Below are 21,290 nucleotides of genomic sequence, written 5' to 3' on the forward strand. Positions count from 1 at the left end.
ATAAATCCCATCCAAACCCCTCCAGAACCAGATAATCTCCAGCCCTGGTCAAAGCTGCTGCAACAGCTCAGAAAATATGCCCAGAAGCTGCCATGGTGCCAGATTCCCCTTGGCCACACTCTGCTTCTGGGACGCCCCGGAGGTGTCTCTCCTTACAAAGAGGGTAGGGAGGGTGCAAGAGAGGAGCACAGCCCTAAGTGCAGCAGGTGCTCAGGAAGAACAGTCTCACTGGCACAAAAATCTGGCGCAATATATGCGGCTGTTTTCCTATATGCAATCATGCCAGGCAGCATTACAGATGTGGGATGCACCCCCTGCCTCTGCAGTGCCAACAAGCTGGGACCCAACCATGCGCCAGAGATTGTGGAGAAGCCACATAGTGTGTTGGAGATGTGGCACTGTATGCTGGAGACATGGCTGATGATAAGCATCAGCTCATTCCTGTCTGCAGCGTAAATGACCGAGAAGTAGATTTTTCATTATTGCCATAACCAAAATATTTCAGTTCTAAACTGTGCATGATTTTGTGGGTATTCTGCTGACTTTATGAAGTGAAAGCCTTCATAAAACTCCTTCTCTGTATGTCACTATTATAGAATTTATAGGGACTATAGTTATGATATGCATTTATATATTTCTCCTATAAATAGACTTTATAAGCTCACTAATAATTCTTAAATCCTGAGTTATGAAATACTGGAATGAAACTAAAGATAAAGGTAAGATAGTAGAGTTAGTAAATACACTCCATTCTAGAGTAAAGGCTGATCAGAAATGTTTAAACTCAAGGAAAACAGAACTCTGACAGTTTCCATACTGAATTCCTGAAGAAAAATTCATTATTATTATGAAAACAAAATGTATGATTCCTCAGCAATTTTATCACTGAATAAAACATTTCCACATTTTCTCATGCATATACTAATTGGTATGGAAAAATCTTTTAGTCTTTACTTATGCAAAATTCCCACACAATGATTTAGAGTTAGGTTTAGTAGAGTAGCAATTAAAGATGCTGTTTTCACATGGCTTTAGCATAAGTACTATATTATTTGGTCTTTAGGTTGCATATAAACTTAATGCAGCTATTTGTATGAAAGAATACTGGCACAGCGAAACATTCTGGCATGAAATTCAATTGTACAGCAATTATATGTAATTCAAATACCAGTATTTATTGTGCCGATTTGTCTTCTACCTGGTCCACAAAGCAGAAAGCAAAAGTTGTTACCCTTTACAAATGGGTTTTATATAGACAAAAACCATTCCTTTTAAAAAAAGTCTCCCTTATAAAGAAGTGTCACTGCTAAATTCAGACATTAAGAGTTACTGTAGGCAGACTTACATTTTTGCGTGGAACCTGCTTTTGCATGCAATGTATCTCTGTACTTGAGACTGGTTGATCCCATATATGCTAGTCCATGTGAAGGTCCCACCTATAACAATCGTCCAGAAGGTGTGCCTTTGCAAAGGATTGGGATTAAAGCTACAATGAGAGGGAAAAGAGAAAACAAATTCAGAATACGAAAATCTTCTCATTATGAGAAGACCTTAATGGCTAGGAGAAAAAATTTCCTCATACTTGTTCTAATACAAACTCTCTTAATTTGGCCAGACTTTGAACATTCAGATACGTGAAATCTGAACTCAGGGAAAGCAAATTTAAAACTCAGAGCTGAAATCCTGATCTAGTGAAACACTCTGATCTGTCCAAAGGTGAAGTTTAACTATTTTATTTGCCTATAAACTACAGTCTTATGTAAAGCTGTATGATGCCTGTGACTGTTGTATTGAAATGCTCCAGTAAAAAGTCTTAATATGCCTGCTTATCTAGAGGGACATCAGTCTGACACCTATATAAAGGTGTGTTTGCATGCCCAGCCTTTGTGGACAGAGCCTCTGTAAAACATTTTGCTGGTTCAGCTCTAAGTGAATAACAGATTTTGAATATATATTTTTTTTAATCACACTTTAATACAGCAATAAATTATGTTTATCTTCATGAACAATGTAATATTATTTCACCTATTACATGCCTTTATTCCTTTTCTTTTCCCATCTGTGAACTCTATGATGGGGGGAAGAAGCAATGCAGTACAACCACTGCAAATCAGCCAAATAGATTGAAAAAATGACTGTTCATGAGAAGAAAAAGAAAATACCCACAGATTAATTATTTACTGAAGAACTTGGTGAAGAATTTTACAGAACAACCTGATGAGTATTGTGAACTGATAGACAAAAGAACAAAAGGTAATACTTGTCACACTAAACTTTCACTAATAGCACTGGTTGAAGTTTCTTATCAAAAGTACAATAACTTTTTTTTTTTAACCTAAAATGGTTTTTGATTCAACACTGTCAGAATGAATGCAAAATGATATTTTTAGGCTATGATTAGTTACAATAATGGAGGCTAAAATACTATTAAAACTACTTTTATTTTTTCTTTCAGGGAAAAGAAAAAGATTTCCCTTTTTCAGACTAGACAAAAAACTATGATTTTTCCAGTTGTTTTGGTTCAGCAGCCGAAATGTCAAATCAGCTGTTTGCAAATTGTAAGTATAAATACAATTGTCCTCTCCTAGTCACCATTCACTTTCAGTGGAATCCAAAATGTGTCCTTAAAACACCTACTTGACAAAGTAAAAAGGTTTTGCTCTTTACAGGATTTTGCATGGTGTAAAACCTAAAAAATATCCTTCAAACTAGGTAAGCTTGTTTAAAAATATATAAAAATTGGGTCACAACTCCTCCCCCCTTCCTCCTTCAGTAGAAATTTAATTTCACAGTTAGTCACATGGGCTGTATTTGTAGGAATAGAGAGGCATGTCATCTGCAAGTACAAACTCACTCCCAGAAGTTTAATCTTCCTCCATAGTAGGAATCATTTACAATGCGTCCAATTCCCTCCTGAACCACCACAGCTCGTATAATCACAGATGAAAATCCAGCAATCATGATTCCAACCTGGAAAACATCTGTCCACACCACTGCCTTCAGACCACCCTGTATGAGGAACAGCATGTATCAGGTACAACGGGGCAGTGCTTTGCACTCACATTCAACTAAGAGAAACGTTATCATCTGTATTATGCATAATAGATGAATTTCATCTTCTTCTTTAATAGAAGTAATTCTGTACTGGAGTGTTTAGGAATTGCATCCTGGCCCTTTTTTGAAGTGCACTAGAATTTACTTTGGCCATATACATAGTTTAATCCAGTATTTCCTTCATCACATAACCCGATTCGGAAGTTTGTATCAAAAGATAAATTGGCAGACAGTGCTCATCTTACATATATACAGTACCACTAACTCCAGAAGGCATGCCATTCATGTGAATAAAAATATACATGATTTAATTCAACATTTACAAATAAATTTGTCACTGAGGTTCCATTTAATAATTCCTACACACTTGGTCAATTAACACTAATCTAAAGGCCATGTGGCACTTGCTATTTTCAGTGGCTCTATTCAATAACAGACAGGACCTGCAGTAAGCAGGTGCCTGACAAATTACACAGCTAAACCCTACTAGATTAGAAGAAAAATCACAGGAGGATTTTTAAGAAGGGAAATCTATATTTTTGCTGTTCTTTCAGCAACAACAGAAGTTTGAAGGTATCAAAACAGAAAGGTTTTGAGTCACATCGTGGCTACCTTTGCATCCAGAGAAGTCCCTGTGTGAATACGGCCCTGTGGCTACAGCTACACTGTGAAATGTACTCCCTTGGGGTAACTCGGTTATTAGGCTACTTTCCAATAAATTCCGTATTTGATGTGAATGGTGAAAGGAACAGAGATTTTTCTCAGCCGAAGAGCCCACGTACCAGCGTGCAGTAGAAAGTGCAGACCACGCCGGTCGCCACCACTGCACCCCACAAGTCGAAGCCAGTGACTGAAAAAGAGGGAAATGGCACCAGTGTGAATGAGGCATTGGGGACAAAAAACTGAAGGTCGATTTTTCACCCCCAATCTGGTTGTTGAAAAAAACTAGAAATCAGTTAAATGCAAAAGTAGGAGGTAATAAAAAATGTCAATGAAAAGATTTGTGTGCCTAAACCAGGGGATTCACCCTAACCAGTTCTAAAAGTGAAACAGTTGTTACAGACATTGGAAACTGCTAAAAAGTTAAATATATTTCAGGATCTAAGAAGCTATTTGTCTTTAATGTGAATGCTGCAAAACAACACATCCAATATGTTTGTAGGCCCCAACTTGGGAAGGTTTTAAAATACATGTCCTTCCTTTGAAGTGCCTGGGTAGTCCCATAGAGTCCTTAGGCAGGGATTTAAGCAGGTAAACAGCATGGGGATGCTCCACGGAGGCAAGGTGGTTCAAACGTGGTCTGGAAGAACTGTGTCAGCCTAAAAGCCTTTCTTTTATTCTTCTTTCTTTTAGGGAAACATGATAGTATGTCTACGCTAGACAACGCTGTGCTGTGGTTGGCGTACAAGCTGTCACTGCCCCAGCTTGGCATGCTCACGTGCTGCCAGGCAGGGCACTGGGGGCTTCCCGACAGATAGCTCAGGCTAATTAGAAACACTGCAACAAAATTAACATGCCAGGTAGTTTGGCATGTATTTGCAGGGCAAATATAAACATCAAGGACATAAAACCTGTGGGACTTATACACTGGAAGAGACCAATGCAGACAGTGTTGGGTTTTTTTCTTCCTTTTCATTCAACAAAGAAGCCAAAAAACCCAGCAAACAGAACAATTGTGATTTTCATTCTAGCCAAAATGATTAATTTTTTATTTGCATTTTGTTGTTGCCTTTTCTTGCCAAGTGGAAAAATTAATTGTGTCAGATTAAAAGTTTCATTTGGCTCCACATAAAAGCTTTTTTCCCCTTTAAAAATAAATGTGGCTCATTTTCAAAGAGTCATTTTGAAGTAGAATATGGAAATATTTCATTTTGTAAATATCACAACAAACACCTTAAACTGAAGATCTCTTTGCTGTTGATTTGGTTTTCCTGGTAAAATGACAGGCTGAGTTAAACAGTTCCAGGCAGCTCAAAACCATATTTACAGAACTTTTGCCTCACTCTCCTCTTGAAGAAGAGCACTTAACCAGGGGAATTAAATATGTGTTTAGTCTCTGCGTTGCCTTCAAAATTTACTTATGTCTTCTTAACTTTTTTGAATGTAGCCATGACCTAAGGATATTGCATGAGAGGTAGAGTAAATGAGAGCAGATTTTCCCCTCGAGCCTATTCTGTAATTTCTTACAGGTAGGGATTAAGGGACTAGGATTACAAATGGGAGGCCTCTATCAGAGTTCCCATCAGGATCAACAGAAATCTTAGAAGACTTCACAGTCAAGCCTTGAGCTGTATCTTTAGGTGTACATTACCAAAAAAAGCATACCAATACTATATAATAGTATCATAGAATGGTTTGGATTGGAATGGATCTTAAAGATCACTATATGCAGAAAAAATTATAACAGTAGAAGAACAGTTGCAGTATACTCATCTTACCTTGATTTAGTGCTAAAGCTGGAGCATAAATGACAATACCAGTGTATAAAGTCTAGAAGGGGAAAAAAGATATAAGATCAAAACAAATGTAAATTCCTAGAAAGGTGATAGCTTTCTGAGATGGTTTCTTTTCAAGCATTTATGCAAACGAGCAAAAGGCAAGTGGATGAGGTTTACACATGGTTTGCCAAGGAATCTATTACAATTTATTTTCTCAGTCTTGGGATCAGTATGCCTCTCAGTATGCAATTATAATGCACGTGAGTAAGAACAAAAAATACAGCATTAGTTAGTCATTATGGATAGCATTATAAGGAATTACACTCCTGTAAGATGAAGCCATGCATGATGATCAGCAGATTTGTATTTTCACCCAATACAGTAAAGATATAGAAAAATCAAGGGGCTACTCCATCCACTTTTGAGGGCACAATGCGATTCATACACTGATAGCCTCTATAATTTCTTTGTATATATTTTTAAATCCTGTTTGCTTTTTTACCACTGTTATTACTGCCTTGTACTACTAGGACAAGTTCAGCTGTGACGTGGTTCAGGGGATTACAGCTTGCAATGTGCAGACGACTTCTGTGAAGGCCAGTGGTCTTGATTCAAAGAATCTAAATCACAGTCAGGTCCTGAGCTGACTTGCATCAGCTTTCCGTGACTGAACTGTTCTGACTCCCTGATTTACAAGGGTGGGACTTGGGCATGGAAAAGCAGCAGAATCAGACATCATCCAGCATTCAGCAAGCCTTTGCCCTTCCCGCAAGCGTGGAGTCCGCCCTAGGCACAGGTGGTAAACCAGAGCAGGATGGCTAACCGCTGGATTACTCGCTGTGGCTTTTGAGCAAGTCAAATCCAGTCCCTGTGGCGGAGCTCTGCCACATGGCCAGCGGCTACACTGGGGAGACAGCCAAGAGGTCTTGTGGGAGGAAATGAGTATGGAGCGGCTGCTGCACCCAGCATGACCAAATTGCCCTGGCCCTTTGCTGTGCACCTGCTACAAGGACATGCCAGAAAGGATGGTGGGGCCACTGGGGACATAGTTATTCCTACCTGTGTACTACTCCCCACATGCATGTGCACGTGTTTGTCTCTCTCTGTGCCATGAGTACTCTCTAGGTTTTCATATACAGGTTGTATGCAAAGAAAGTTGCTGGTCCTGACCAGTCCCTGGTGAATGCCCCCTCAGCACCGGTTGCATCACTTCACAGCCAACACCTACTGACACTTTCAAGCCCTGTAAATGCTTGACTTGCTGACCATGCAGTGACTGTCAGTGTGGGCTGCTGAATCATAGAATGGTTTGGGTGGGAAAGGACCTTTTAAACCATCTAGTCCAACCCCCCCCTGCCATGGACAGGGACATCTTCAACTAGATCAGGTTGCTCAGAGCCCCGTCCAACCTGACCTTGAATGCTTCCAGGCAGGGGGCATCCACCACCTCTCTGGGCAACCTGTTCCAGTGTTTCACCACCCTCAGCATAAAACATTTCTTCCTTATATCTAGTCTATATCTAACCCCCCTTTAGGTTAAAGCCGTTCCCCCTTGTCCTGCTGCAACCGGCCCTGCTAAAAAGTTTGCCGCCATCTTTTCTATAAGCCCCCTTTAAGTACTGAGAGGCTGCAATAAGGTCTCCCCGAAGCCACCTCTTCTCTAGGCTGAACAACCCCAACTCTCTCAGCCTTTCTTCATAGGAGAGGTGTTCCATCCCCCTGATCATTTTCGTGGCCCTCTTCTGGACCCGCTCCAACAGGTCCGTGTCTTTCTTATGCTGAGGGCTCCAGAGCTGGACGCAGTCCTCCAGGTGGGGTCTCACCAGAGCAGAGTAGAGGGGCAGAATCACCTCCCTCGACCTGCTGGCCACGCTTCTTTTGATGCAGCCCAGGATACGATTGGCCTTCTGGGCTGCGAGTGCACATTGCTGGCTCATGTCCAGCTTTTCATCCACCAGTACCCCCAGGTCCTTCTTGGCAGGGCTGCTCTCAATCCCTTCATCCCCCAGCCTGTATTGATACCGGGGGTTGCCCCGACCCAGGTGCAGGACCTTGCCCTTGGCCTTGTTAAACCTCATGAGGTTCACACAGGCCCACTTCTTGAGCTTGTCCAGGTCCCTCTGGATGGCATCCTGTCCCTCTGGCGTGTCGACCGCACCACTCAGCTTGGTGTCATCTGCAAACTTGCTGAGGGTGCACTCGATCCCACTGTCTATGTCATTGGTGAAGATATTAAACAGTACCGGTCCCAATACGGACCCCTGTGGGACGCCACTCGTCACCAGTCTCCATCTGGACATTGAGCCATTGACCACTACCCTCTGGGTGCGACCATCTAACCAATTCCTCACCCACCGGACAGTCCACCCATCAAACCCATACCTCTCCAGTTTAGAGAGAAGGATGTTGTGGGGGACCATGTCAAAGGCCTTACAGAGGTCCAGATAGACGACATCTGTAGCCCTTCCCATGTCCACTGATGTTGTCACTCCATCATAGAAGGCCACTAGGTTAGTCAGGCAGGACTTGTCCTTGGTGAAGCCATGCTGGCTGTCTCGAATCACCTCCCTGTCCTCCATGTGCCTTAGCATAGCTTCCTGGAGGATCTGTTCCATGATCTTCCCAGGCACAGAGGGGAGACTGACTGGCCTGTAGTTCCCCGGGTCTTCTTTTTTTCCCTTGTTAAAAATGGGGGTTATGTTTCCCCTTTTCCGGTCAGTGAGAACTTCACCGGACTGCCACATCTTCTCAAATACGATGGAGAGTGGCTTAGCAACTTCATCCGCCAGTTCCTTCAGGACCCGCGGATGGATCTCATCGGGTCCCATGGACTTGTGCACCTTCAGGTGCCTTAGATGGTCTCGAACCTGATCTTCTCCCACAGTGGGTGGCTCTTCATTCTCTCAGTCCACGCCTTTGCCTTCTGCGGCTTGGGCGGTGAGGCTCAAGCACTTGCTGGTGAAGACCGAGGCAAAAAAGTCATTGAGTACCTCCGCATTCTCTGTGTCCCGGGTAACCAGGTCTCCCGTTTCGTTCCAGAGAGGGCCCACATTTTCCCTCATCTTCCTTTTATCCCTGACGTACCTATAGAATCTTTTCTTGTTGCCCTTGACATCCCTGGCCAGATTTAATTCTATCAGGGCTTTAGCTTTCCTAACCTGATCCCTGGCTGCTCGGACAATGTCTCTGTATTCCTCCCAGGCTACCTGTCCTTGCTTCCACCCTCTGTAGGCTTCCTTTTTGTGTTTGAGTTTGTCCAGGAGCTCCTTGTTCATCCATGCAGGCCTCCTGGCGTTTTTGCCTGACTTCCTCTTTGCTGGGATGCATCGCTCCTGAGCTTGAAGGAGGTGATCCTTGAATATTACCCAGCTTTCTTGGGCCCTTCTTCCCTCCAGGGCTTTGTCCCACGGCACTCTGCCAAGCAGATCCCTGAAGAGGCCAAAGTCTGCTCTCCTGAAGTCCAGGGTAGTGAGCTTGCTGTGCCCTCAGGATCTTGAACTCCACCATTTCGTGGCCCCTGCAGCCCAGGCTGCCCTTGAGCTTCACATTCCCCACCAGCCCCTCCTTGTTGGTGAGAACAAGGTCCAGCACAGCACCTCTCCTCGTTGGCTCCTCTACCACTTGGAGAAGGAAGTTATCATCGACGCATTCCAGGAACCTCCCGGATTGCTTATGCCCTGCCGTGTTGTCCCTCCAACAGATGTCAGGGTGGCTGAAGTCCCCCATGAGGACCAGAGCTTGTGAGCGTGAGGCTGCTCCTATCTGTCTACAGAGGGCTTCATCCGCTCAGTCTTCCTGGTCAGGTGGCCTGTAGCAGACCCCCACCATAATGTCACCTGTCCCTGCCTTCCCTTTAATCCTGACCCATAAGCTCTCGGTCGGCTCCTCATCCATCCCCAGGCAGAGCTCCATGCACTCCAGCTGGTCATTGACATAGAGGGCGACACCCCCTCCTCGTCTCCCCTGCCTGTCCTTCCTAAAGAGCCTGTATCCCTCCATCCCAACACTCCAGTCGTAGGAGCCATCCCACCACGTCTCCATGATGCCAATAAGGTCGTAGCCCTGCAGGCACGCGCACATCTCTAACGCCTCTTGTTTATTCCCCATGCTACGTGCGTTTGCATAGAGGCATTTAAGTTGGGCCCCCGATGAAGCTGTCTTACTGGCTGGAGTTCTGTTGTGCTGCTCTTCAGGCCCTCTCTTGCTGACCTGTGTTCCTTCTCCAGGCTCTGGGCATCTATTGCTGGCCCTGGCATCAAACTGGTAGGAGTGGGAGGGATTGAGGTTCCCTTCCCCCAGCATCTCTAGTTTAAAGCCCTCTTCACCAGCTTGGCAAGCTATGACCAAAGATGCTCTTCCCCTCCTCTGACAGATGGACCCCGTCAGCCCCCAGTAGACCAGGTTTCTCAAAGCGAGTCCCATGGTCTAAGTAGCCGAACCCCTGGCTGTGGCACCAGTCCCATAGCCATTTGTTGACTCGCCAGATTCGACTGGCCCTTTCAAACCCCTTCCCTTTCACCGGCAGGACTGATGAAAAAACTACCTGTGCTCCCAAGTCCCTTACCGCCGCTCCCAGGGCTCTGTAGTCCTTCTTGGTAGTCCTCAGACTGCCCCTGGCTGTGTCACTGGTGCCCACGTGAAACAGCAGCAGCGGATAATAGTCAGTGGACTGTACGAGGCTTGGTAGCCTCTTGGTGACTTCCCTGATGTGAGCCCCCGGTAAGCAGCACACCTCTCTAGAGAGTGCGTCCAGTTGGCAAATGGGTGCCTCCATACCTCTCAGAAAAGAGTCGCCTACTACTATCACCCGTCACCTTTTCTTAGTTGCACTGGTTGTTATACGGGGAGCAGATCGGGCTGCATTACTGAGCTCCAGCACTTCTCCTGGTGTGACAGGACTTTCCTTTTCGGCCTGCAGAGCGGTGAAGCGGTTCTGCAAGGGCACCTCAGGCTTTGGGGGAAGTCTCTTCCTTCTGGTGGTCCTTGCCTTTGCAATTGTCCATTCTTCTGCATTATTGGCCCCCCTGCTCCCTTCTGTGTGTGCCAGTGGGGAGTTATTGGTTGTTTGGCTGTGGGCTGCAGGTCTGCTGCGGACTGCACTTGGAACCAGCTATCTAGCTCCTTCTCTGCCTCCCTGATGTTATGCAGCCCTCTCACCGCCTACTGCAGCTCAGCCACCTGCTGCAGGAGGTCCTCAACCTGGGCACACCTTTTGGTGTGACACAATAAGGTCTCCCCAGAGCCTCCTCTTCCCCAGGTTGAATAACCCCAACTCTCTCAGCCTTTCTTCATGAGACAGGTGCTCCAGCTTTCTGATCATTTTCATGGCCCTCCTCTGGATCTACTCTAACAGGTAACAGGTCCAAGTCTTTCTTGTACAGGGCACCCCAGAGCTGGATGCAGTACTCCAAGAGCAGAGCAGAAGGGCAGAATCACCTCCCTTGACCTGCTGGCCACGCTTCTTTTGATGCAGCCCAGGATACGATTGGATTTTTGGGCTGCAAGTGCACATTGCTGGCTCATATCCAAATTTTCATCCATCAGTATCCCCAAGTCCTTCTCTGCAGGGCTGCTCTTAATCAATTCATCCCCCAGTCTGTACTGATATTGGGGATTGCCCCGACCCAGGTGCAGGACCTTGCACTTGGCCTTGTTGAACTTCCTGAGGTTCACATAAGCCCACTCCTCAAGCCTGTCAATGTCCCTCTGGATGGCATTCCTTCCCTCTAGCGTATCAACTGCACCACTCAGCTTGGCATCATCTGCAAACTTGCTGTGTGCACTCAGTCCCACTATCTATGTCATTAATGAAGATATTAAATAGTGTTGGTCCCAGTACGGACCCTTGAGGGACACCACTCGGTGCTGGTTTCCATTGGGACATTGAGTCATTGACAGCAACTCTTTGGATGCAGCCATCCAGCCAATTCCTTATCCATCCAGTAGTCCATCCATCAAATCCATCTCTCTCCAATCCTGCTCATTCAGGGAGTCAGCATGAGAAAGTGGCTTTCTCATACGCAGCAAGCAAGTGCCAGAAGCTTTGAACCATCAGAAATTAAAATTTGTCACAAGTATGAGCACATTTTTGTGTAAATTAAAACAGGACTGATGACACAATCTTTCCACTTCTTCAGTGGTTTTTCAGGTTGTATTACTACATATCCTTTTTTTTTCCTTCTTTTAAAAACATGCCAATATTCACAGAACAGTTAAAATTACACCATTAAAATCTTCAGGGGGTTTCCTTTCCTCACTATTCTTTTCATTATTCAGGTTAAGTTAGTGCTCGGCACAGGAAGACACCTATAGTTCTTTAGTTAGTTTCCTTGGGCACATATTTAAGTTGTATAGAATTATTTTTCTGATCTTTGCAAGCAAATATTATGCTTGGCTTGTTCCAACTTACTCAACTCTGATGTCTTCATATTTGCTGGTGAAACAGTGTCCTGTGGGCTTGTGTATCTATAAATGCCAGCTAAGCAGCACTTTTCAAATAAGTAATTAACACTGCCATTGACCACCATCTTATAGGCGCAAATGTGATTGTCCTGTAACTCATGGTGTGTCTTAAAAATACACCCCAAAAAGGGCAAAAAGCAAGCATGTAACTTGAAAAGCTTTCTGATTGTATATTCATTCTTGCTTTGAACTCCCCAAAAAGTCCACTTCAAAATTGTGAAAAGAACACATTTTTGTTTCTGGTGCATTTGGCACACGCTCACTGTGCATTTAAGAGCTGTGGTCTCATACTGACTCACTGAATGGGCTGGATACAGCAAACTGCACCAACAATAACTGCAGGGACTGCTTTAGTTTAACATTCCCTAGGCAGTAATTTGCTAATTCTCAGTTTGCAGACACCCATTTTTTTTCCAGTGGTGGTGGTACAAACCCTTGTGCAGCAAATGACAGCTCCTGACAGCTTGTTTTGTCACCTTTCACAGACCCTTGAGAATTAGTCAGACTCCCAGAATCCATGGACCAGAAGATGAAAACTACCACTGTAGATAATTGGGGCATGTTTACATTTTGAACCGCTTGTGGGTTTCTTGAGCAGGCAGGCAAACGACTGCTCTTCACACTGCTACCCTGCAGTGAAGGGTCGCTCATCTCTTGGCATGGTGCTGATACCAAGTGACTGCTCTGGGTTCTCAACAATGCACGCAGAGACCCAAGGGGCAGGTAGCCCAGCATCCGCTCCCCACCTCATTGCTTTGGAGCAGAAAGAGCTTTGTTTCTCCCACTCCCAGCCTGTGGTAACCTCATCAACCATTCAGAGACAACATCCAGTTACACTAAGCTGAAAAATCCTGGTTGCTACAAGGACTGCAGAATGGCTTTGAGGTTTACTTGCCGTTTGTATAATGAAGAGGACCATTCCACAGAGGCGCAGGTATTTATTAAATCGAAGCTCTAAATACTGCAAAAGAGAAGAAAAAACAAATGTTTATATCAAAACTTGGCACTATTGATAGAACTAGAGTGAAGCGATGAGCAATACAGAAAGGGCAAAGTGTTGGTTTTACATTTTCATGAATGGCCAAAACTCGTAGAGTCACCTTGATTGGTATCTCTTTCAAATTGATTTGATATGTCTTTACAGACCTCACCACTGCATAATGGCACACGAGCAAGTGAAGTAGACATAAGCTAGTCAGTATATGACGGAGTGGGCAGAATGGAAACTGATGCTACCCAGCTGCCTCAAGGCACTCAGTAGACAAAGAGCTGTGCACCATGACCTGGCAAAGACCAGCATGTATTATCATGGAACCATTGAATATCCTGAGTTGGAAGGGACCCATGAGGATCATCGAGTCCAACTCTTGACTCCACACAGGGCAACCTAAAAGTTCACAATGACGCACCAGCAAACAACAGAACTTACTTGTGTTATGAAATCAGAGAGGAAAAGAAAACATTACGGCTGTTCCTAAGCCTTAGTCGATTTGGAAACTCTGGCATTATGTGTGTCCATCTGAACTGTTGCAAGAGAGGGCAGAAGGTTTTCAATGGTCAGCGGCTTCCTCCCATGGTAATCTCACGTTCTGCACTGCCCAAAGCAGCTCACCATATTCTAACGGTAAGTGGAAATCTAGCCTTTTGCAAAACAGGAACCCTCACTTTTCTATCTAGCCTGGGACAGCACAACCTCTGAATGAGTTTGTCATGCTGTAGGGCAGATTTCTTCCCACCATCTGTCCTAACAGCCCTCTAGGGTGTGTGGTTGCACAAAAGGGATCTCCTTTGCCTGCCAATCTGTTCAACTGACAAACACTGAAGTATCTCAAAGTGCTCATTCATTAATTGAGCATTTAAAATGTGATCTGTGAACATGTCCACACAAGGAAGCAGTGCTGAACCCCTGGACAGACATAAAAGGTTATTTAATCTCTGAACTCTGTCCACAAATAGAAGATACATCTTTTATAGGTGCATTACTCTGATTTAACCCCAAGATTATCAATGAGTTGCCAGTCATAAGTCTTTATTTAAAAGAGCTCTATTTTAAGTATCATCATAATTGACAGTCCAAAGATTAGTAGTTTAAAGCACACTGGAAACCATCAGAGATTTCTGTTCATGAATTCTTATCTAAATCTACCAAGAGAAGCCTTGTTTTTAGCCTCCAGTGCTGCAACGCCCCTGTTCAGTGTAATAAAATGAGAAAGACCAAAGTAGCTAGCCAAGGACTTTCACCTGCAACCAATGCCCCTTTCCCAATGTCCTCTGTGGAAAGAGCAATTTGCCTCCAAATCTGCAGCTAGGAACTATCTATCTCCATGCAGGAAGATAAGCAGGTTGCACAGACCTTCTAAATCAGAAGAAAGTCCTGACCAGATGCTTCCTCACCCCAAACCAGTCAGACTCGACCTGTGATGTGTCCCACCACCCCAGATGTCTCTGCAGTGCTAGCTATAGCTTTAACTTACACACTGAGCTGAAGACCAGCTCAGCCGTATTTTGGTGGAAGTAAGAATTCGAGATTCGAGGTGATTCGAGACAGCCAGCATGGCTTCACCAAGGGCAAGTCCTGCCTGACTAACCTAGTGGCCTTCTATGATGGAGTGACAACATCAGGGGTCACGGGAAGGGCTACAGATGTTGTCTATCTGGACCTCTGTGAGGCCTTTGACACGGTCCCCACAACATCCTTCTCTCTAAACTGGAGAGGAATGGGTTTGATGGGTGGACTGTCCGGTGGGTGAGGAATTGGTTAGATGGTCGCACCCAGAGGGTAGTGGTCAATGTCTCAATGTCCAGATGGAGACTGGTGACGAGTGGCATCCCGCAGGGGTCCGTATTGGGACCGGTACTGTTTAATATCTTCATCAATGACATAGACAGTGGGATCGAGTGCACCCTCAGCAAGTTTGCAGATGACACCAAGCTGAGTGGTGCGGTCGACACACCAGAGGGACAGGATGCCATCCAGAGGGACCTGGACAAGCTCAAGAAGTGGGCCTGTGTGAACCTCATGAGGTTTAACAAGGCCAAGGGCAAGGTCCTGCACCTGGGTCGGGGCAACCCCCGGTATCAATACAGGCTGGGGGATGAAGGGATTGAGAGCAGCCCTGCCAAGAAGGACCTGGGGGTACTGGTGGATGAAAAGCTGGACATGAGCCAGCAATGTGCGCTCGCAGCCCAGAAGGCCAATCGTATCCTGGGCTGCATCAAAAGAAGCGTGGCCAGCAGGTCGAGGGAGGTGATTCTGCCCCTCTACTCTGCTCTGGTGAGACCCCACCTGGAGGACTGCATCCAGCTCTGGAGCCCTCAGCATAAGAAAGACACAGACCTGTTGGAGCGGGTCCAGAAGAGGGTCACAAAAATGATCAGGGGGATGGAACACCTCTCCTCTGAAGAAAGGCTGAGAGAGTTGGGGTTGTTCAGCCTAGCGAAGAGGTGGCTTCGGGGAGACCTTATTGCAGCCTCTCAGTACTTAAAGGGGGCTTATAGAAAAGATGGCGGCAAACTTTTTAGCAGGGCCGGTTGCAGCAGGACAAGGGGGAACGGCTTTAACCTAAAGGGGGGTTAGATATAGACTAGATATAAGGAAGAAATGTTTTATGCTGAGGGTGGTGAAACACTGGAACAGGTTGCCCAGAGAGGTGGTGGATGCCCCATCCCTGGAAACATTCAAGGTCAGGTTGGACGGGGCTCTGAGCAACCTGATCTAGTTGAAGATGTCCCTGCCCACGGCAGAGGGGTTGGACTAGATGACCTTTAAAGGTCCCTTCCAACCCAAACTATTCTATGATTCTATTCTAAGAAAACTCTCGCAGATACAGAGTGTTGCTGACCTCCCTGTATAAGCGTGATGGAGAAGACATTCACCGGTGTGAACAGCCTCAGGTGGAAAGGGTGTCTCCCCAAAATCTCTAGGAACAGCACAAACATATATTCTGCCAGAGGGGGACTTTTGTGGCAGCACCTGAGCTTACAAACCTATCTAGAGGGAGCATCATTTGAGAACTCCGGTTCCTATGTTAGATGCTCTCGCGCTTTGCTCTTGGTCTATTAATTACACATCATTAACCACATGTCACCATCCAAGCTGCACAAGTATTAATCCACCTGCTGAACTGAGTATTTGGAGTGAGGAAATAGATCTGGCATGGTGCACAGCTCCCGAGCCAAGACAGCAGGGTTGAGCATCTCCTCTCTGCGGAGGCAGTGTGGAAAGACTTGGGGACAGAGCAGTTGCGGCCTGCCCTTGGGAGTGTGGAGATACAGGGCAGCACAGAGTGCAGGGGGATTTGGGGGAAGAGACTGAGGGGAGACATGTAGAAAGCAGGCATGAGAGGCCCCCCAGCTCCCTGAAGGCTATGGAAAGGCTCCTACTCCACCTTACCTCATAGGTGCTGGTAATGCCCAGCTTGTAGAAGACGGGCAGGAAGATCTCAGCACTGCACAGCACCACCAGGCCGTAGGTGATGGCGAAGATGCAGAAGATGGCACCGTAGCGGTAGATCTCGGCAGGGGTGCCCAGCACGGTGACAGCTGACATGAAGCTGGCTGTGAGGGAGAGCGCGACGGGGAGGGCGCTCATGCTGCGGCCTCCCATGAGGAAGTCCTTGGATGTCTTCTGCCCCCCTCCTGCAAAGGCATAGTAGATCCCGATGATGGCTGAGATCACCAGCATGGCTGCAAAGACCACATAGTCCCAGACGGTGAAGCGCCCCATGGTACTGGAGGGACTTGCCCTTGGAGCCAAGGATTTGCCCCAAAATCAGAGGGGCAGCTGCTGCCCCAGCAGGGCCGGCACGGGGCGGCCGGCGCAGGAGGAAGGGGATGGGGACGGCACCCCGCGGGGGTGCCGCGCTACCGTGCGCCCGCCGGGGCAGGCGCGGTGCGGAGCGGTGCGGTGCGGTGCGGTGCGCCCCGCCGGGGCAGGTGAGAAGCAGTGCGGTGCGGTGCCCCCCGCCAGGGCAGGTGCGGAGCGGTGCGCCCCGCGCAGGTCTCCGCCCGTGTGTCTCCGTGGGGCGGGCGCCGGCTGCGCCAGGAGCGGCAATGCGAGTGCCGGAGCCGGGACAGCGGGCGGGCCTTATAAGCTCCCGGTGCCCGCTCCTCCCCGCGGCGGTGAGCGCCCCCGCGGAGCGGGAAGGGGCGGCGATCCTCGCGGCGCGGCCCCGGCCGGGCCATCCCGGGCTATTGCCACCCGCCCTGTGCCTCCGGGCCCTGCGGCGCCGGGGCTGGCGGGATGGCCCCGCTGCAGAGCCCCGCCTGAACGGGGTTACACCGCAAACTAGGGTCGCGGTCCAGGGTTTTGGAGGGAAGGTAATAGCCCCGACAATTCCTCAGGATGGTATTCCTACCCTTCTTCTTTAGCATATGCTACCATCGCCCCAAATGAAGAAGGTGAAAGTATGTTTTAATACATACATTTCTATGGGTCGAGTAATCTGGAAGATACCTCACTGAATCAGGTATCATAGCGATTTGCCAAGGTGAGTTGCTGAATGCTGCAGTTATGTGACAGGGAAGCCCCACTACCTGCGCTGTGCTCATGGAAGTTTTGCTAACGCTCTTCAGCTAATCACAGGTTCAAGAGTCAAAGTGCACCGGAATATCACAGATGGAGCTTCACATACCTTACCCATGGGGGAATGCATCAAAAACACCTATGGGATTTCAAGGCCATGGATGTCAAGCGGAGGGGATGTGCCTGTCTGTATAGCTAGCAGCACATCCGGGACTAACACAGCAAATACTACATTTGGCCGCTTTGCCATATGTTAGCAACCCCATATGAGGGATTAAGATGTAAGGATGCCAAAGCTGACTAAGGTGGGCCTGACAGCAGCACAGCTGCACACAGCACACCTTGCAGCAGGGCTCAGTAGCTTTGCACGGAGGCTTTCCGGCTTGAGCTGTGCGTTGGCAAAGTGCTATGCTGGAGGTGATTTCCTAGCACGTCAGCACCAGTCTGAGGATAAAAATTCCTTCATGGCAGGTAGATAAGTTTCTTTCCTGCCCAGCCTCTCCTGGCTTTTAGCCACAGCTGGATTTACTGGAAGCGGTCTTTGCTGCAAGTGCTCTGGGTTCAGCACAAGGCACTCTGACCTGCCTGCATCTGACCAATTTGAGACACGGTTTTCAGCAGCCTTCTGTATCTTAGACAGAAATGATTGACCAGACACCCGACAGCCAAACTCAGCTCATGGAGCACTATTACCTCTGTGGGAGCTCTAGATTTGGCAGGGCATTTGGAGGTATTTCTGAGAGCATGTTAGAAGGAGGAGGTGCAGGTGGAAATCCGGTCTGGCAGGGTTATTAAGTTGAGCTGTGAAATCATGCCTGTGTTGGTCTGGCCTCTAGATGCCCATCTGGGGGTATAAATGTCCCTGAACATACAGAAGCTGGCCACTATGGTGCAAGTGGCATGTCCTAATCTTACCACAGCAGGTTAGGGCGTCAGTCTCTCTGGCCCAATTACTCTGTAATTACTTATACAATGAGTAACAGCTTCCAGATGTCCCGCTGAGGAAGAGCAAAGAAACTCATTCTGTACCCCTACCAATTAGGCTATTGAGCTATTGATTATCTGAGGTGGTTGCCCTAATTTGCTACCGGCTTTTGACCACATGAAAGATGAGAAACCCTCCCAACAAAGCTTCAGTCAAAACCAGCACCTTCCCACACAGTGCAATGAACTGGTGTTGTCCAGCAAAAATACATGTTGGCAAAAAACCATAACCCACTTTGTCACAGGAAGGACATAAGCAGCCTCCTGCCCAGACCCACAGCTTGTGCTGCTCAGAGGTCCATGCTTAGTGTCACTTGTTTGCACTCTTTCAGGTATTATGTTGCTCAAACCATTCAAACAATAATATGCATTTAAAGTATTAACTACATGGGATTAATACAGTTTTGATTCTGCTTCTTTATCATTTGTGACATAATGTAAACACAGCAAGTGATAACATGTATTGGAAAACAAATCATGTTTCTTAACTGAAACACAAGCAGCTATGAGGAAATGCACGTCACTCTGGTTTCAGGTGGCATCTTTGATTCTTTTTACAGGAGTGTTAAGCAAATTGTCTTTCAAATGCCGTCATGACCGATATGACCAGAAAGGCTGGATCCTCCCATTCGGATGTTTCCGCCTTAGGAACCAGCAGCGACTCTGTATGAAGCCCACGTCCTAAATCACAGTAAGGGGACCTGGAGAACAGGGCTAAATGTTTTTCTTCTGGATTTTTCACACATTAAATCAAATTAGCTCCATGGAACACGGTGGGCTTGTGCTGTGTAACAGAGACAGAACTGCGGGTGTTTGCTTTTTCTCATTGCTGTAATAGATATTTAAATGTCTTCCAAACTCCAAGAGCGTATTTCATTGTTTTCTTGTAGCACCTTGCCCTGTCTCCATCGGGTCTTACATGGTCCCTCATCTCACTGGCTCTGTGACTTTGTTCTTGTGAGATCCACTGGCGTCAGTGGGATTTGGTGTTTAATAGCAGGAGGTGTAAGATTCACATCTCTCCAGCACCCTCAAGTTAAAAGGGCCATGAATCTCCTAAACAAACCCCAGACTGCCCTATGGGGTCCAAACGGTTCCTTCCTTCCACTGGTATTGGGCTCATTTCCATCACTGGACACCTCTGTGAGGTGTTACTGGAAGCATCTGTATTGCTTGGAAGGACAGTCCCCCGCCGCTCCTTTTCATGTGGATGAGCCACAGCGCTGGGAGATCAGTGGGCTCGGTTTCGCTCTCTAGATAAGAGACAAATATACCAAGCCCTGCACTTGGGGACATGCTGCCCACCTCTCTGAACTAAGTTGTGGAAATACACTTTGAGGGGTTCTCCTGCTTGTAGGCAAATGTGGGCATGGGCAAAGGCAACTGGAAGTGAGGTAGGAGAGCACTGGAGGCCCAGTGAACACTGCTCGGCAGTGCTGCAAGACCCTTTGCAATTTGACCTGGCAGCCTGGGAGCTCTCAGACTTCCAGTGGTTCCTTGCTTGACTGTGCAGTTTCAGACTATGTGGGGCTCAGCTGTACCTACACCAGCTGAGCTGAGTTTGCCGATGAAGAGCAGTTCGTGCTCAACAATACTCCTGTATAGTGCCAGGACTGCATTCAGAAGTCTGAGCTCTGTTCTCTTCTGCTTACACAGGGAAAGGTTTGGAAACCTTGCCAGAGAATAGCTGGCCATTGGTAAAAACAAACAAACAAACAAAACCATTTAAAAAAAAAATCTGCAAAAACTAATTTTTGGCCTTTTTTTGTACTCAGCTTGGCCTTTTCTGGGAACAGTGTTATGATTTGTCATTTTGAAAAACACTGTTTATTTTTGTTTGGATGATTTGCTTAGGAAATTAGGGGTGTGGGATCATGCTCTGCATGTATACATACATGTATGCATGTGGAAGGTGTTTGCCCTCTATCCAATGACCATTGAGCACCGTCACCAAATTTACAGAGGGGTAGAGGCCTCAGAGATACTAAGGCGCTGCCAGTTTCATGAAAATAGATGGGCGAAAAAGAGGGATCCCGTAAATGTTCTTGTTGAAAGGAAGACTGCAGCAGGAGCTGAACCTCTATCAGATAACAGTGAAACCAGAGAAAGACTTTAAAAACACCCAGCTGCAGGCATAGCTTCCCATCTTCTTAAATACATAAGCCAACCAACACTAAGACACAGAACTATGGGGATCCAGGTTCCATTTACTCCTCTGTTCATGGAGCTACCTGTTAAACTTCCTTTTGCTCATCATTATTATTAGGAATAATATATCAAAATTAATCATTGAATCCTAATTAGACAGTTTGATTTTTCTCACAGTGCAATGCTTCAAGTCAAAATGCACTTCTTTTATTTCCGGAAGATTTTGATTCCAGCAAAATTAATAAAACCGCAACTGCTTCCTGCACAGCATCACTTATCACCTTGAAAAGCCTGCTTGGATTTTGTTGTGATGGAAGTTAATTGCTGATGGTGTTTTATATTTCTGAAGATCAGTTAGTGTTTGGCTCCACCCTAATCTCTCCTGCTTGCTGTGCTTGTCCACACACTGCTGTTCTGGATTGCTGGGCTTGGTATAGCTAGTTACCTGACTACCATCATCATTGACTTTGCTTCCCCTGGTTTAATGCTACCTTAGACAAATCTTCCACAGTGTTATTTAGTGATGTTCTTAGCTGTCTGTTTAATAATTTTTTTTTGTCAGTTCTTCTTCTGTTAATAGTGTTTGGACGTGACAGAATGACCCTGCAAGGGAATTCAGAAGAGCGGTATCATTATCAATATTCCTTGCGAAATTTGGATGAGTTCTTTAGAAATAGTCA

General features: G+C 46.4%; 1 protein-coding gene across 2 annotated transcripts in view; it reads right to left on the reverse strand.

Moving 5' to 3' along the window:
- The window catches only part of SLC5A8 (solute carrier family 5 member 8), a 34,370-nt gene extending 17,391 nt beyond the window's left edge, over positions 1–16,979 (reverse strand). For both annotated transcript variants that reach the window (XR_012995093.1, XM_076335494.1), the window contains exons 1-6: positions 16,348–16,979; positions 12,850–12,915; positions 5,493–5,544; positions 3,837–3,904; positions 2,855–3,009; positions 1,346–1,486 (exon numbers count right to left, since the gene is read on the reverse strand). Coding sequence is in view for 1 of the 2 variants with exons in the window: in XM_076335494.1 (XP_076191609.1) it covers positions 1,346–1,486; positions 2,855–3,009; positions 3,837–3,904; positions 5,493–5,544; positions 12,850–12,915; positions 16,348–16,680 (815 nt within the window). In the remaining variant the exon portion in view is untranslated. The remainder of the gene's footprint in view (positions 1–1,345; positions 1,487–2,854; positions 3,010–3,836; positions 3,905–5,492; positions 5,545–12,849; positions 12,916–16,347) is intronic.
- Positions 16,980–21,290: the final 4,311 nt, after the last annotated feature.

Source organism: Aptenodytes patagonicus, chromosome 1 (assembly GCF_965638725.1).
Source record: "Aptenodytes patagonicus chromosome 1, bAptPat1.pri.cur, whole genome shotgun sequence".
Taxonomy (NCBI): domain Eukaryota; kingdom Metazoa; phylum Chordata; class Aves; order Sphenisciformes; family Spheniscidae; genus Aptenodytes; species Aptenodytes patagonicus.